This window comes from Podarcis cretensis, assembly GCF_951804945.1.
Source record: "Podarcis cretensis genome assembly, chromosome: 16".
NCBI lineage: Eukaryota > Metazoa > Chordata > Lepidosauria > Squamata > Lacertidae > Podarcis > Podarcis cretensis.
The window spans coordinates 24,475,929-24,493,749 of NC_137186.1; the positions used below are offsets into that span (position 1 = coordinate 24,475,929).

Below are 17,821 nucleotides of genomic sequence, written 5' to 3' on the forward strand. Positions count from 1 at the left end.
ATGATGTGAGCTGTATTCCAACAACTTCTAGAGGATCACATGTTAACCAACCTGATGGAGGGCAAGGTTGGCACCTTGAACAGAAAGCAGCCCCATTCAGTGCAGATCTGCTTGAAGATTTTGCATCACTCTATTTGAGGCTTTCCAAATAAACGAGTATTTAGAAAGCAGACACTTAAACTAGCCTTAAGCCTATAAATGCCTGCAGATTTTTAGGTGAGAGCAAGCACAGAATGGCATGCTTTTCATTGATTTTTTTTTCTTTATCCAAAAATAGAGAGCTAAAGTCCCACATTTCTAAGGAATCAGCTCAGAGGAAATTAAAACAGAAGGCCCTAAGTATACAATGTCTTAGAATGTATTTTATTAAGCTACATTTCAGCACAATAAGTTCATAAGCCCAGGTAGCTTGTTCTTGGGAGGATGCACTCTGGCTCAAACTGCCACATATGGACAAACATTTTCTGCCTCAGCAGCTGGTGGTCAAGAAGAGGAGCTTGTAGTGAAGATCACAGAAGATCCATCAGGAATCCAGCATCTCTGCTTCACTCGTCACGTGGCTCTTCGTACTTGTGCTTGATGTGCTTCCAGAGTTTCTGCATCATAAGAGACACAAGAATACAGTAATCTTAAGCAACAACCTCAGGAATGCTTGTTTGCAGCTGAACGGAATACTACAACCTGGCACAGTCCACTGCTTACTGCCACCAGGATTAATGGGTGGTATTTTGCAAAGAACAGCAATACCACTCAATAGTACTCCCAAGGTGATTTCAAATAAAGGTGACAACAGAGGTAACAAGATGTACATCTGCTTTGATAACCTGAACATGATAGGAGTGTCATCATTCCAGTAAATATGTTCATTCAGAAGTCCTGTTGAACTGAACTTACTCCATCCTCAAAAGCGAGATGAGCGCTGCACTCCATAGTCGCCTTTGACTGGACTTAACCGTCCAGGGGTCCTTTACCTTTTTACTCCCTAAAGGTGTAATTAGGACTACAGCGTTAAAGTCTATATTATGCATCCTCATTTTCTCATACAACTGCACTCTTTACTTGTCAACTGTTCTCTTTCTTTGCCTTTAACATTCTCTTTGCCTCAAAATCAGTGCTGTGGCCTCCCCAATTCTCCCCTCAAAGTACAACCACATTGAGAATAAAACATCCAGATATATGTCAACAGCAAAAAACCCCTCATAATAAGAAAGCTTGATTTCTATTATCTTTATAGATCACCAAAGTGCCTATAAAATAAATAAAATGATGATGAGCAGATGATAGGTGCCTGCCCCAGGGAGATTACAATCTGAATATCTGTCACAGGGAAGATGTGGAGAACGATAAAACAGGAAAAATATGCCATTATTTCAGCTACACATTCTTAAGGTTATAGTTACAGTAGGACATGAAAACTAGAAGGTTGTGGCAAATGCTTCACAGAAAACATGAGCTTGATTGAGGGATTTTGAAGGAATGAGATTGCATCCCACAGGTGTTCTGGAAAGCAGTTCCAAGCATTCTGGGCAGCAGGAGAGAAATTGCTGAATCTTTTGAGGGAGCAAGAGACCTTGATTTATTTGCAAAAGCAGCCACTTCCTATGGCTCTTTCCCAGAAGCACAGGCCATTGTTCTCTTCCATGTATAAGGTGAAACACATGTTCTTCTCAAGTAGATGCTATACAACCTGAACTACAAATTTCACAGGTGAACTAACAGATCATAACGGGTGGCAAGAACCATAGAATAACAATGCCATGGCCTTTGGCTAGCACAATAAAAGTTCATGCATGTAATTCAGCATTAAGTAGACACTTGGGACTTGACTTGGCACAGCTTATTTGTTTATAGTTTACCTGCCATGGCGTCTCCCCAAGACTTCTAGGAACTGTAGTCTCAACTGTTGTTAGTTCTGCTATAAATTAAAGTGCGTTAGTGACTGATTAAATTCTTTCATTACCCCGCTATGCTCACAATCCTGGTAGTTAAGATTGGTCACCACTCAAGATAAAACAAGGATCTTAACAGACCGTAGTCATTGCAAGCTGCACATCCTTTCAGGCCCTCTGGCCTTCGCTTGTTTGGGAGACTGTCCCTCGTACCTTCCTGGTGGCCCCATGCAAGACACACAGAGAAAGCCCAAGCAGGCGTTCAGCTGTTTCGAAGAAGCGCGAGAGGCCCGAAGCCGGGGCCTCTCGTATATCAAGGCCCCGTTTGACCTTCGCCCAGCCCGGGCCCGCGTTCTACGCAAGTCCCCGGCTCGGGCCTGCGCGACCCTACAGGCCGATTTACCTCCTTGTTAACCTGCTCGAAGATGGAGTCCGCGCCCTGGTCGAAGGCTCGCTCGAAGAGCAAGGCGCCCACTATGACCGTGAGAGCGAAGGTAGCGCTGCGGCGTAAAAGCACTCGGTAAACCTGCTTGGCGAGCGTCATCTTCGGCAGCCTTCAGGTACCGCGCACGCGCAGCTCTCGCCCTCCTCTAGCAAGGGCGGCCCCTCCGGCTGCTAAAGCTTTATGGGTAACGAAGCCTTTTCCCGCGCGGGATGATGGGCTTTGGAGTCCCACTCCAGACCCCTAACCTGTAGTCTGCCGGGTAGATAAACTTCATTTCCCGGGATGCACCACGGTTGGTGTCACGTGATCCTTGGGCCTCATGCCTTTGGGAGTCGTAGTCTTGTGTGCTGCCCCAAACTACAGCTGCTAGTTGGATAGAGTACTATAGTTAGAGATGTTGCCTGCTGGGTTCCTCTACCAGGTGTGAGGGGCGAGGCCTGTGATGTCTGTGTAAAGGGAGGTGAGTAGTCTGTTGGGCTGTTTTGCTTTACTTCCTTGCCGCCCATGGCCTCGGCTCTTATTTACAGTGGCATGGTCAGCTGCCTTCTACCAGGTAAGACCCACTTGTCCATCTTTTGTTGCCTTATACTGAGTCAGACCATCGGTCCACCTAGCTCAGTATTGTCTACACGGACTGGCAGCAGCTCTGTAGAGGTTCAGGCAGGAGACGCTCCCAGCCCTGGCGGGAGGTGCTGGGGATTGAACCTGAGACTTTGGTATAAAGAGGTGTGGGAAGTAGCTATTACAGTGGTACCTCGGGTTACATACGCTTCAGGTTACAGACTCCGTTAACCCAGAAATAGTGCTTCAGGTTAAGAACTTTGCTTCAGGATGAGAACAGAAATCGTGCTCCAGCAGCGCGGCGGCAGCAGGAGGCCCCATTAGCTAAAGTGGTGCTTCAGGTTAACAACAGTTTCAGGTTAAGAACAAACCTCCGGAACGAATTAAGTACTTAACCCGAGGTACCACTGTAATGGTAAATTAGCATGTACTGCTAAGGTAAGATGGGGAATATGCAGGAGAAATGATTTTGAGGAGATATGGAAGGTGTTTGTAGAATTTGTACTGTTAAAACGGACAGGGGTCAAACCATCGCAAGAGGTGATGAAATTTTGGGAAGCTGGATAGTTACAATGGAACGGTCTCAGGGGTGGGGTGCACATTTTTATTCTTATTTATTCTTATTACTTTGTCAAAATAAAAAAATAAAATTATATATATATCTCTGAGACTTTCACTGGTATCATCACATAGAACAAGGAGTGTTAACTGCTTGTCAATACAGTGTTAACTGCTTGTCAATACAGTGTTAACTGATTGGCAATACAGTGGTACCTCAGGTGACATACGCTTCAGGTTACGGACTCTGCTAACCCAGAAACAGTACCTTGGGTTAAGAACTTTGCTTCAGGATGAGAACAGAAATCGTGCTCCAGAGGCGTGGCCGCAGCAGGAGGCCCCATTAGCTAAAGTGGTGCTTCAGGTTAAGAACAGTTTCAGGTTAAGAACGGACCCTCAGGTTAAGAATTAACTACTTAACCTGAGGTACCACTGTACTGAGCTAGATAGACCAAAGGTTTGTCTGGGTATGTAGGACAGCTTCTGGGGTTCCTTTCTCACCATTAAAGGTAAAGGTAAAGGTACCCCTGCCCGTACGGGCCAGTCTTGACAGACTCTGGGGTTGTGCGCCCATCTCACTTAAGAGGCCAGGGGCCAGCGCTGTCCGGAGACACTTCCGGGTCACGTGGCCAGCGTGACATCGCTGCTCTGGCGAGCCAGAGCCGCACACGGAAACGCCGTTTACCTTCCCGCTGGTAAGCGGTCCCTATTTATCTACTTGCACCCGGAGGTGCTTTCGAACTGCTAGGTTGGCAGGCACTGGGACCGAGCAGCGGGAGCGCACCCCGCCGCAGGGATTCGAACTGCCGACCTTTCGATCGGCAAGCCCTAGGCGCTGAGGCTTTAACCCACAGCGCCACCTGCGTCCCCCTTCCTCACCATTACCTGATCTTTAAAAAATCCAAAACAAAACAACCCTGGAGATTGAATTGGGCGATGGGGGCTTGCAAAACACATGTTCTACCACCAATCATTTATCAGCAGAGATCACTTCAGATTGGCAGCCGCATTAAGATTTTTGCAGCAAAGACAACATCAAAGAACCTGGCAATGTATGAAGAGACAAACAGATTTTGAAGCAATTTTAAAGTAACATTTGTATGATTCATCTTAGGAATGTTTGGGTGCCTAATTCCTTGATTGTTTGTTTGTTTGTTTAAAGCTTTATAAATTGCATTCTTGTTAAAAAAAAAACAAGTTCCAAAAAGAATGAAAACATCAAGAAAATATCACAAAAATGTCCATAAATACCAGTTGGTTAAAAAAAATAATCACATTGCAAAGGCTGGTCTAAATAACACCATTTTCAGAAGATGTCTGGAAGAAGGGAGTGATGTTTCCTGTCAAACTTCTACTGACAGTGAGTTCCACAGGGCAGGGCCTGCAATGCTAAAGGTTCTGTCCCCAGTAATAATAATAATAATAATAATAATAATAATAATAATTTATTTATTTATACTCCGCCCTCCCCAGCCAAGACCGGGCTCAGGGTGGCTAACAACCAATAATAAAAACAAGTTGATTAAAATACAGTAGAGGCCAACCGAACCTCAGGGGAGTCAGGAACCACCAGAAATACCCCATCAGAGAACCTTTGTGATTGAGGTGGAGCATAAGGAGCAATTGTTTTCTCATTGTAGCTATAAGAATATTAAAAATAAATAAATTCAAAAGTAATAGTTCAAGGATGGGTGGGGAACTAGCACCATATTTATTTATAGTTTTGGCTCAAAAAATCATGTGCCTCTATGACTTTAATAGCTTTTTAGGTGCCACTACTAGGCTCCAGCCTATTTTCAACCATCATCCCATCATCCGAAGCAAGTCTCAGTTGCCTTCTGGGCAGCAAATGAGCTGATTTGATCGATGAAGCCCAAAATTATTCTGACTCAACCATAAATTAGACTAGTCTCCTCTGCTGAGCTGTAATGTTGTTGTTTTTTTAAAATAATTTTTACAATATTTATATACTGATTATCAACCATCATGGTTCTTGAAGCGGTATGAAATAATGCTGATCAGATTTATAGGCGGATGGGATTGCTATTACTGCAATAGACCCTATTAAGTCAGCCTGGTAAATGAGCCCACAAATAGTATTAGGCTGCAAAAATAAATATTGCTAGCCTGTTAACGAGGCTAGTGGAAGAGCGGGACCTGTAGTCTCTGAAGCTGTAAGAATGTACCGAGAGCCTGTCTGCTGGATCTGGCCAAACACCCATGTAGTCCAGTATCCTGTTCTCAGGTTGACCAAACAGATGCTTCTTCTGGGAAGCCCATAGGCAGATCTGAGCACACCAGCTCTTTTCCCACTTGTGATTCTCAGTGACTGGTATTCAAAGGCTTACTGCCTTCATTAGTGAAGAAGAGGGCATACCCATTGTGGCTTAGTAGCCAACGATAGCCTTCTGTTCCATGAATTTGTCTTATCTTCATTTTAAAGCTGTTCCCCAAGTCACTACATCTTGTGGGAGTAAACCTTAGGAAAGCTGTGCAATCAAGGAAAAGAAGCCAAAGTCTGATCATTTTTCTCCCCCCCCCCCCATAATCTTTATTAGTTTTTCAATTAGATACTCCACATACACATATTGCATTACATTTATACATGCTCTTCAGAGCTGACTTCCCTCCTTCTGGTTTTTTATATCTCATAATTTTATCGCATTATTTCCTTCCATTTTATATATTTTTATTCATATCCATATTTGTCCATAGTGTATCGATAAACAAGTAAGTCCTTATGTTTATAGAATTCTTGTTGTCTGTATTCATTTGCTACTACTGTTAGTTATATTAGTTTCCTTATACATTCTGCTTCTTATTATTTTCATTATCCATCGCTTTTCTTAATCTTTCCTGTTATGAGGTTTGTTTCCCAAAGTCTGATCATTTCATTGACATGTGGGAAAACAGTATTTGATCTTCCCCGCAGAGGTTTCCTTCAGCAAGCGTCTCCATGGGGAAGCGCTATTTCTGCGACTACTGTAACCGCTCTTTCCAGGACAACCTCCACAACAGGAAGAAGCACCTAAACGGGGTTCAGCACCTCCGGGCCAAGAAAGTCTGGTACGATCTATTTCGAGGTAAGAGGCTGCTTGGTAAGAAAGAAGAGCCCTTCGGATGGATCAGGCCTGTGGCTTATCTGGTCCACCATCCAGCGGCCAAGCAGTTGCTTATTAGGGGAAGCCCACAAAGGGGACCTGAGAACAACAGCACTCTCTTCCCACTTACAAGTCCCAGCAAATGGTATTCGGAGGCATATGGAACGCCTGATTGTAAGCCTGGGTGGGATTCTTGTGGGACGCCTCTTGCTTACCCTAGTGGATGTGCGGAGCGAGGCTCCCTCACCTTATTTTACCCCTTAAGGTCCATAAATAGCAACACCCTAGTGGTCCTGGGCCCTAAGGAGGTCAGATTAGCCTCAACAAGAGCCAGGGCCTTTTCAACACTGGCTCTGGCCTGGTGGAACGCTCTGCCTCATGAGACCAGGGCCCTGCAGGATCTGATTTCTTTCTGCGGGACCTGTAAGACAGAGTTGTTCCGCCTGGCTTTTGGCCTGGAATTAACTTGACCCCCCCTTTTCTTTTTTCCTTTTTCCTTCTGTGATGGAACTCTTGCTTGGGGACTTCCCTGGCTTTTTTCTGGTCCACGTAGGACCAGTTTGGATAGTTAGCCTTGGTGAAGACTTGACCTTTTCATGTCCAAAAAAGTTTTTGAGTTTCTGCTGAAGTGAGGCTGCATTTTAATGTTGTATTTTAATCTTGTTTTTAAGTTGTATTTCAATCAACTGTTTTATATTTGGTGTTAGCTGCCCTGAGCCCGCTCTTGGCTGGGGAGGGCGGGGAATAAATAAAATTTATTATTATTATTATTATTATTATTATTATTATTATTATCCTCCTCTCCATACTTTTAAGCAGAGGTTGGATGGCTACCTGTCATGGATGCTTTAGCTGAGATTCCTGCATTTCAGGGGGTTGGACTAGATGACCCTTGGGACCCTTTCCAACTCTTTGCTTCTATGATCCTTTGCCATCTACAGATAATGCAACCATCCTGCAGGAGGAGCAGAGTAAGAAGCCGTGTCGGGAATTCCTGCTATCGGGTATGCTTTTCTTTTCATTGGGTTCCTCCCGCACCCAAGAAGCTGTTCTCAGGGGCAGGGAGAAGAGTTTCAAATATGGGGGGGGGGGGTGCCCTGCTGAATCTGACCAAAGGCCTGTCTGGTCTAGATTCCCAGTAATATCCAAGGCAATACAATGACCAAATACATTGATACAATATCAATATACACTCTTTATATAATATGGAATATATGAAATCACAAACAGAAAACTTACGAATCTCTGAAAGTCACAAAATATGCACTCTTAATGGATTCTCTTGAAAACGTAAAACCAAATAAACCTAAGTCTTGTAAGTCTCTGAAAGACTTTGAAGTCTTCAAAGACTATTCAAGTCTCTGAAAGAAGCAATGTACAGTGGTACCTTGGGTCACATATGCTTCAGGTTACATGCGCTTCAGGTTACAGACTCCGCTAACCCAGAAATATTGCTTTAGGTTAAGAACTTTGTTTCAGGATGAGAACAGAAATTGTGCTCCGGCGGCGCGGCAGCAGCAGGAGGCCCCATTAGCTAAAGTGGTGCTTCAGGTTAAGAACAGTTTCAGGTTAAGTACGGACCTCCGGAACGAATTAAGTACTTAACCCGAGGTACCACTGTATCAGATTCTTATCTGGTGAAAACAGGCTGTAAAGCTTTGTTTATGGTGTCCTACACTGCCGAAGTAGTTCGCAAACAGACGTTGTGAACATTGATTCCGGATATACTCACTGTTTCGTGAAATTCTTCAGCACAGCAGAAGGATACAGAAATGCTTCAAAAACTATAAAAGAATTTTAAAACAATGACCTGCATATGCATGGTAACTACAATAAACTCAAAATATTATGAACTATACACATAAACTATAATGTCAACATAATGTGAAATAAAACCAAAGGTACATACCCCATATATATGGTGAATGGAAAAGTATAACAAGAATTGCTATGGAGCAGTGGTCATAAAGTTACGTAGTCACTGCTACTGACCGTATGTTATCAAAAATATAAAAAGCTGATCCCAGGTGGTGCTCATAACAGGGAGATTGAGTTTAAAGGTACAGTGCAGTTACAGCCAAAAAATAAAGAATCAAATGAAACAATTGAGATCCAATTCAGAATTAAGTCGTCCCAGATGAAGTATTTCATATTATAAAAAGAGTGTATATTGATATCGTATCATTGTATTTGGTCATTGTGTTGCCTTGGATATTACTAACTACTGTTTGCAACACAGGGGTTAAATTGTTTGGTTACCTGGTCTAGATTCCCTGCAGCGGCCAAACAGATATTTCTCAGAAGCCTGCAAGAGGGCAGCAGCCCTGTCCCTCTGCTGTCGTCTCCTAGCAACTAGCGTTTAAAGATATACTGCCTCTGAGCTTGGAGGTTCTATTTGTCTATCAGTAAGCCTCCAACGGGACATGGGTGGCGCTGTGGGTTAAACCACAGAGCCTAGGACTTGCCGATCAGAAGGTTGGTGGTTCGAATCCCCGCAACGGGGTGAGTTTCCGTTGCTCGGTCCCTGCTACTGCCACCCTTGCAGTTCAAAAGCACGTCAAAGTGCAAGTAGATAAATAGGTACCACTCCGGCGGGAAGGTAAACGGCGTTTCCGTGCTCTGCTCTGGTTCGCCAGAAGCGGCTTAGTCATGCTGGCCACATGTCCGAGCTGTACGCTGGCTCCCTCAGCCAGTAAAGCGAGATGAGCGCCGCAACCCCAGAGTCTGCCACAACTGGGCCTAATGGTCAGGGGTCCCTTTACCTTTACCTTTAAGCCTCCATGAATTTGTCTTCCCACCCTTTTGAAACCGCTGAAGCTAGTAGCTGTCTCAGTGCATTTATTTCTCCCTAATTTTTAATTTGCGGCAGGTGGCAATAGATGCGGACTGTAATAAATAATTGAATTTGTTTGCTCAAATGGTTATATAAAAATCCCGCAAATGGAGTTTTGTACACAGGAAGGGCCATACTGCCAGTAATGGAAAGGGTGTGTGTGTGTGTGATGCAAGTTTTGACAATTCTTGAATGCTGTAATATCTCTTGGTCCTGCTGTGGTGGTGAGCTCCTTTGTTCCCCTGAAGCTGTGGTTTCGTTCTTTAAAATTGTGCTTGCTTTGGATCTCTCGGCAGGACGGTGTGATTTCGGCCCCAACTGCAGGTTCTCCCACATGACGGAGGAAGATCTGGAGCAGCTGAATGCTCATGTGCAAGGTAAATGGGGTCTGGAGAACGCAGGCACCCGTAGCCTTAACAGGGTGTGGGATAAACATAAGGAAAAGTGCTAATCCCTTCTGTAGACCCTGTGCAAATCACTGTTAGGCTGCCTTTAAGTCAAGAGCAAGCTAGCATCTCCTGTGTTGCATTACGCCTGCTATGGCACTGAGGCTGGCTTCTCGCCAGAGCCTTGACTGCAGTCATTGTGATGGACATCTTTCCCCAAACGCAGCCCCCCACTCCACAGCCAACACTACAAAGTGGAGGCCAGGGAAGGCCAGAGAGATCCGAGCAGCTGTTCCCAGCTCCTGTTGTGTTTGTTCACCAATTATACAGCAATTGATTATCAATGTAGGGTAAATGGGCTGGGCAAAAGCAAATAATTGAATCAGCTGGAGAGAGAAAGAGAAAGGCAGGGGAGCACAACTCCTCCGCTTGATTCCGCAAATCGAAACCTTTTTAATTAAAGACTCTCCCCTGCAAAGACGACCCTGCTGCCTAGACTTCTGGCATTTGGCAAGCCTGCCGCAATTCATTTTTCGTGTCCCCACTGTGCAGAAAGGGGCACTCGGTTGGGGTTAAGCTTTCTTTGCTATCTCCCTGGGAGCAAGATAAACTGAACACACAATGCTTTTTGGGGGGTGGGGGGCTCTTGCATGGGGGTGGGGAGCAAAGGCTGCAGCGTTTCTGTTTTATGGAAGTTATTGACAATTTAACAATTATCCCATTGTCTTTGGGGAAGGGCTGTAGCTCAATGGTAGGGTGTCTAGCCAGCAGGAGGCCCCACATTCAATCCCCACCAGCATCTCCAGGTAGACATGAGAGAGGTACCTGGCTGAAATCCTGGAGAGCTGGTCAGTGTACACAATACTGAGCTAGGTGGACTGAGTATAAGGCAGCTTCCTATGTAAGTATGGAAAAGGGGCTAAAGTCAGGGGTGGTGGGTGCCTTGTCCAAGCCCCGCTTTGAGGGGAAGCAATATGAATTTCACTTGGACAGGCTGGGGGTAAGCAAGATATTTTATACCCTTTCAGGCCAAGTGTAGGGCCAGGCCAAGCACAACATAGGAGATTTGTGATTCATTTATTTTAAAAGCATTTCCATACCACTCGATAGTTTGACATCTCTAAGCGGTATGCATGGAGGCAACTTAAAAACAGTACAGTGGTACCTTGGGTTACATACACTTCAGGTTACAGACGCTTCAGGTTACAGACTCCGCTAACCCAGAAATAGTACCTCGGGTTAAGAACTTTGCTTCAGGATGAGAACAGAAATCATGCTCCGGCGGCACAGTGGCAGCGGGAGGCCCCATTAGCTAAAGTGGTGCTTCAGGTTAAGAACAGTTTCAGGTTAAGAACGGACCTCCGGAACGAATTAAGTTCTTAACCTGAGTTACCACTGTTTTGTTGAAAATGGAGCTGCAACATTTTCCAAAAAAAAACAAAGCAGCATTATTACAAACAAATCGGAAATTCAGTAGTAACAGGGCCAGTTTTCTGGGTCAGGGAAAGCCTGGGCAAAAAGATGTCTTTGCAAGGCATATGACACAATGAGTGGATGATGGATGGGCCAGGGCATTCCACAACGGTAGAAAATGCCTGTTTTTGGCTCCTCTCTTGCACCTAAACCAGAGAGGCTGTGGGATGGATGGCGGGGGGGGGGGGGCGGGAAGACTCTTCCATGTTACCCGTTTCTGGCTCCCCCCCCCTCTTTTTCCCCTTTCCCCGGCTGCACTCATGAATATTCAGCAGGCTGGAAGAATAATTGGCTGCCACTGCCGAGCTGGCGCGATCCTTCACTCTGCTGGAGTGGTGGCGGTGTTAATTTCACACCCTGTCGGAAAATGTTTAACATTTTGCTTAAAAGCGTGACATATGGCACCGTCTTGGTTTGGAGCAGGTGGTTGGCAGGAGGGTGGGTGCTGCAGGAGGTGGGAGGGGTCCTCTGGGGTAGGTGGTAGGAGATGCCTTTTTTGGATTCTGTTCTGGAATGGTTTCCTCTGGGGACCGGGCAGGGTGATCTGATTATTAGTATGGGGAGCAGTGTTGTCCAAGTCCCTCTCTCCCCGCTTTCCCATTGAGTTTTTTGTTATTCAGGTGCCCCCAGGAATCTGTGTTCTTGTTGCTGATGAATGGAACGTTTCCTCCTGACTGCCTCCTGCAATCACTCAAGCTGTCTCTGGCTTATTCTGCCTTCGGGCCCGTGATTGCACTGTTAATGTCAACGAGCCAGGATGTTTCCCCTCCCCGAATATGCATTAATGCACCAAAGCCGTAGAAAAGCAACAGCACAGGCCGCCTTTGAAAGGAGAGACTATCCTGGGGAAGGGGCTTGCTTTGGGTCACCAAGGCAAAATTTCCATGCCTGGCTTGTTTTGCAACGGGCATCAGTGTGAGTCCTGTGTCCCTGCTCAGGGACGGAGGGTGAGAATGCGAGTTCTGCTCCAGTCGTAACCGGGCGGCAGGAAAACCACAGCTCCAAGCCTGCACAGATTCCTGAACCAAGGGTGTAGAAATTCAGCCTGCGTGTAAGAAGAGGATGGCTGCTGGATCAGGCCAGCATCCTGTTCTCACAGTGGCCAACCAGATGCCTGTGGGAAGCTAGAAAGCAGGCCCTGAGCACAAGTTCACTTTTCTCTCCCGTGAGTTACAGCAACTGATGTTTAGAAGCATTGCTGCTTCTGACCATTGAGGCAGAGCAATAGCCATCATGGTGTTTGCGGCAGCTAGGCTGGTGAGTGGGAGCAGCTGCTGGGACCACATCATACTGGTCCTAAAGGATCTGACTGGCTCCCCGTACATTTCCAAGCACTATTCAAAGTGTTGGTAAAGGTAAAGGTAAAGGTACCCCTGCCCGTACGGGCCAGTCTTGACAGACTCTGGGGTTGTGCGCCCATCTCACTTAAGAGGCCAGGGGCCAGCGCTGTCCGGAGACACTTCCGGGTCACGTGGCCAGCGTGACATCGCTCCTCTGGCGAGCCAGAGCCGCACACGGAAACGCCGTTTACCTTCCCGCTATAAAGCGGTACCTATTTATCTACTTGCACTTAAGGGTGCTTTCGAACTGCTAGGTTGGCAGGAGCAGGGACCGAGCAGTGGGAGCGCACCCCGCCGCAGGGATTCGAACCGCCGACCTTTTGATCGGCAAGCCCTAGGCGCTGAGGTGCTGACCTTTAAAGCCCTAAGCGGCCTTGGCCCTGTATATCTGAAGGAGCGTCTCCACCCCCATCGTTCAGCCCGGACACTGAGGTCCAGCTCCGAGGGCCTTCTGGCGGTTCCCTCCCTGGGAGAAGTGAGGTTACAGGGAACCAGGCATAGGGCCTTCTTGGTAGTGGCACCCGACCTGTAGAATGCCCTCCAATCAGATGTCAAGGAAATGAGTAACTATATTATCTTCAGGACACAGCTGAAGGCAGCCCTGTACTGTATAGGGAATCTTTTTAATGTGCAATGTGTTGTTATTTTTTTATATCAGATGGAAGCTGGGCAAAATGGCTGGGGCAACCCGGTCAGATGGGTGGGGTACAAATAATATAATTATTATTATTTACTGGATCAGACCAATAGTCAGTCTAATCCAGCATCCTTTTCTCACAGTGGCCAACAAAGTGCCACTTCTGGGAAGCCTGTAAGCAAAGACTTGAGTCCCTCCTGGGGTTTCCAGCAACTCTACTGCTCCCAACACATAAACCGCAGAATTTGATCCCACAAGATCTAGTCCTCCTTTTTCCTAATACTAGGAAATACGACTCCAAACGTTGGAAAATTTGGGACAGACAAAAGTGCTTCCTCACACAGTGATGAACTCACCAAGCCGAGGTTGCGCCAATACTTCAGGCATCAAACCTGTTTCCAAATCTCCTTCTCCTCCTTCTTGTGCCTTGCAGTCATGCCATTGCTCCATTAAACTATGGAACTCGCTGCTGCAGGGGGCCACCAACCAGGGCGGCTTTAAAACAGGACTGGATAAATTGGTGGAGGAGAAGGCTGATCAACAGCTGTTCAGCACCACAAAGGCTTCGCTTTGCCTCCGCAGTCGGAGACAGTAATGCTTCTGAATTCTAATAATAATAAATAAATAATAAAATTTTATTTATCTCCCGCCCTCCCCAGCCAACGCTGTGCTCAGAGCGGCTAACAACGTTAAATTCTAGTTGTGGGAAGCCACAGGAGGAGAGAAGGCTCTTGTATTCGGGTCTGGCTTGTGGGCTTACCAGAAAAGGCTTCTGGTTAGCCACAGTGAGAACAGGAATGCTGGACTATTGGCTTGATCCTTCAGAGCTCTTTTGATGTTCTTGTGGCTCTTCTGTCTGTTTTTGGAGAGCAACATGGACCTGTCTTCTGAAGCAGGAACTGCAGCTGGCCCTTCTCTTGCTGCTCTATGCACAACCTGTGAGTCTCATTGGCCCTCTCCCCGGTTTCTTTTTAACTGCCGTGTGGACCGCACTCAGTGATCCTCCCAGCCTGTACAAATTCTGCCAAGGCAAAGGACGTCGTTGCTGTTGTTCTTTTGAAAAAAAGCTGTTCCACGATTTGGAGCTGCGTAGGTGGAGGACTGGATAAGATGGGAAGGCAGAACCATCCGTCCAGAACTGGCCAAATCGGAGACGGAACGGCAGCTGGGAAGGTGGTTCCGTAAAGGGAACCACGGCGCCCGGGCCAGAACTGTCAGCTGCAGGAATACAAAGGGAAATAACCAGGAGTGTGTTCAATGGGGCGAAAGGCTGTTGGGCTAAATGAGATTGCCCTTGTCTGTCTTTCCAAAAAAACAGAAGAGAGGAGGGCGAAAGAGCAGCGGCTGGACAAGGCAGTCGTCACGCCTGGCACCATTGATGAGTGGCTGGAGAAGAGAGCCAAGCGGCTTGGCACAGCTCAGACTGACAGGTAATGCACTCTCTGCAGCTGGGGGGGTCGGGGCGCGAGATTTAGGTGATGGCAAAGCTCTGCCTCCACAGTTGGAAGCAGCAATGTGGGAGGGGAGAGTGCTCTTTTTTAATTTTAAATAAATTTTATTAGTATTTTCCACACAACAACAACAACACGAAAGATATTGAAAAATAACAATACACAATGCACAAAAATCAACATTCAAAAACTAAAGAAAGCAAGAACAACAACAAAAACCAAATCCATATCTTACAAGTTAATATTATAGAAACTAAAACAACAACAACAAGACATTGACTTCCACCAATCCCACAGCACCTCCTTTATCTCTCATTGCGTCTTCCTGTTTTCTTTATCATCTCCATCCTAACATCTAGATATAAATCCCTCTTTCATATCCTTTCACTTCACAAGGTTATTCCAGACTCAGCCAGATTTCTGTCCTCGAACCTTGACTTTTGAGGTATTCATTTAGGCACTCCCATTCTTTTTTTACTTCACTTTTTGGGAGGGGAGAGTGCTATTGCGGTCAGGTCCTGTTCGCAGATTTGCCTAGGGCTGGAAGCTGACAGCAGTATGCTGGATTAGATTGGCCATGTCAGGCACCGGGCAGAAGTGGAATGGCGGAGACCACTTCCCCAGCCTGACCCTTCCAGAGAAGAAGAAGACAGTTCAGAATTACAACAGGGGTTTGAGGGAGGTCACAGCTCAGAGGCGGATGAGGGGGAAAGGTGGGAAAGAATGGGAGAGGAGGAGGAGGAGGAGGAAGAACCAGGGGGGGCCACAGCTGAAGGACTCAGTGTCTTTAGAAAGCATTCCAGACCCACCCCCCTCTCTCAGAACCCGGCAAGCCTTGAAAGTAGGAGAGCAAAGGGCTCAGAAGCAAAGGGCCCTCAGCGCCACCTGTAGAAGAGATGACGAATGAGGAAGTGGGAGAAAAAGGGGGCGGAGAGTCACTCAGGACAACGCCATTCTTCCAAGAGGCTGCATTCCCAAGCCTCTCTCTGTGAATATTGAATAAAAAGCAGATGGTAAGGACTTTTCCTTGTCTTATCCATTCCTGGATAAGGGCCTTCTGGCGGTTCCCTCCCTACGAGAAGTGAGGTTACAGGGAACCAGGCAGAGGGCCTTCTCGGTAATGGCACCTGCCCTGTGGAACGCCCTCCCAGCAGATGTCAAGGCAATATTTTAAAAGACAACTGAAGGCGGTCCTGTTTAGGGAAGTCTTTAATGTCTGACGCTGTATTGTTTTTAATATTCTGTTGGAAGCCGCCCAGAGTGGCTGGGAAACCCAGCCAGATGGGCAGAGTATAAATTATAAATTATTATTATTATTATCCTGGCAACCTGCCGTGGGGGTTGTTTCCTCTGCCACCTGACAGGCCATTGGCCTGATCCAGCAGCCAGGCTCTTACGTTCTCAATTGGATTAGGAGGGGAAGTGGAAAGCTACTTCGTCAGTGTGGTTCAGTGTCTGGCATCTCCATGTAGGTGTAGCAAAGCCCCCTGTCTGAAACCCTGGAGAGCCACTGCAGGTGGACTGGGGACTGGGACCTTTGAGACCTCCAGATGTTGTTGGACTTCCAACTCCCATGAGCCCCAGCGGGCTGGCTGGTGGTCAGGGATGGTGGGAGTTGCAGTTCAGCAGCACCTGGAACTGCAAAAGTCCCACCTATCCCAACTAAGGAGACAGAAAACAGTCTGACTTTAACAGAAGGAAGTTGTCCTTTGGGCCATGAAGTGCATTCTTCAAATCTCAAACCTTGGGGTTTCCCTAATTCAGTGACTCCAGCCCATGCCATGACCTTCTACACCAGCCTTTCTCAACCTGTGGGTCCCCAGATGTTGTTGAACTACAACTCGCATCACCCCTAGCTAGGAAGGCTAGAGCTCAGGGATGATGGGAGTTGTAGTCCAACAAGATCTCGGGACCCACAGGTTGAGAACTGCTCTCTAATCTGACCCTCCCTGTTTGCAATATTGAGATGTTGACACTGACCCTACCTCACAGGGTTGTTGTTGCAAAGGTTACTGAGATGTTGGTGGTGCACCCTGAGCCCTGCAAAAGCTCTGTAGAAATATGGAGTCTTGTAGGTTTTTTTTTTTATATAAATATAAAAAAGTATCTGATTTCCAATGCTGTGCTTTTCTTATCTCAGTCCCCTCTCCGAGGAAGAGTCAGTTTTCCAGTATCCACCTGGCTGGCCTTCGGTCCAGGATCTTCCACCTTCCCTGCAGGCTCCGCCTCCTGGTGGATGGCAGGTGCCACCCAATCTCCAATGGGGATGACTCTGATGACGCAACCAGGACGCCCTTCAGAACACCAGGCGGTGTCCCTTATGCCTTTGCTCCCAGTGTTGCGGAGGAAATACAACAGGAACAGGGAACCTGCGGGCCTCCAGATGTTGAACTGCAGCTCCCATCCTCATCAGAGGGTGGCTGTGTTGGTTGGTGCTGATTGGAGCTGGAATCTTGGGGCGGCGCCACATCCTTCCCATCCCTGATACAGGATGTACATGTATATCCTTTCAGCTGTTCCGATTATTGACAGGTGTCCTGGTGCTCAAGTTCATGCATATATAATACGGAAAATGCAAAGTGGAATCAAAACGAAGTGGACCTTATTTAAGGTAATGGTTTGGTGAGAAAAAAGAACATGTGAAAATTGCTAGTGGAAGAAGTCAGCTGATTGGGCACTGAGGGTTTCGCTCTGTAAGAGGCCCCCCTCTCAAGGTCCCATCTCAAGGCTCTCTGTTATGAGGGGCAGACCCATTCTCCCCTTTGTGGCTCCACTGTCAGTACTGTGGGGGTTAACAGCAAAAGGGGGGACGTTATGGAGGGGTGCACTTTGGATTAACCAGATCCAAAGTGCTCATCTTCCCACAGTGTGGCTCCAAAGCGTGGTGGGTGTGGGGCTAAGACCCACCAACCCTGGGAGAGAAAATTCAGAAGGAGGAAGCGTTCTGGATGATGAAAGCAGAAGAAAATGGGGAGGGGAAGGGGAAACCATCCTAACCCACAGATGCCATCAACCGCCCTAGCAAGAACCCCATAGCTCCCTGGATTTTGCAGTCCCTCCAACTTGGATTCTTTGCTTTACCTGCAGAGGGTGGGAATATCTATTGTTGTTGTTTAAATAAAGCTGAAATTTGTACTTCCTGTGTAC

The 17,821-nt window shown here is 46.8% G+C and overlaps 2 protein-coding genes across 2 annotated transcripts; one reads left to right on the plus strand and one right to left on the minus strand.

Moving 5' to 3' along the window:
* Positions 1-347: 347 nt before the first annotated feature.
* Positions 348-2,491, minus strand: UQCR10 (ubiquinol-cytochrome c reductase, complex III subunit X). Its single transcript, XM_079957337.1, has 2 exons — positions 2,293-2,491; positions 348-596 (listed from the first exon to the last, which is right to left on the minus strand). Exons 1-2 carry the CDS (start codon positions 2,431-2,433, stop codon positions 546-548), a joined length of 192 nt encoding a protein of 63 aa, XP_079813463.1. The 5' UTR covers positions 2,434-2,491; the 3' UTR covers positions 348-545.
* Positions 2,492-2,646: 155 nt separating this feature from the next.
* ZMAT5 (zinc finger matrin-type 5) lies at positions 2,647-17,374 on the plus strand. Its single transcript, XM_079957291.1, has 6 exons — positions 2,647-2,794; positions 6,386-6,536; positions 7,496-7,558; positions 9,684-9,764; positions 14,542-14,653; positions 16,815-17,374. The coding sequence occupies exons 2-6, from the start codon at positions 6,410-6,412 to the stop codon at positions 16,942-16,944; spliced, it is 513 nt and encodes a 170-aa protein (XP_079813417.1). The 5' UTR covers positions 2,647-2,794; positions 6,386-6,409; the 3' UTR covers positions 16,945-17,374.
* The last annotated feature ends 447 nt before the right edge of the window (positions 17,375-17,821 follow it).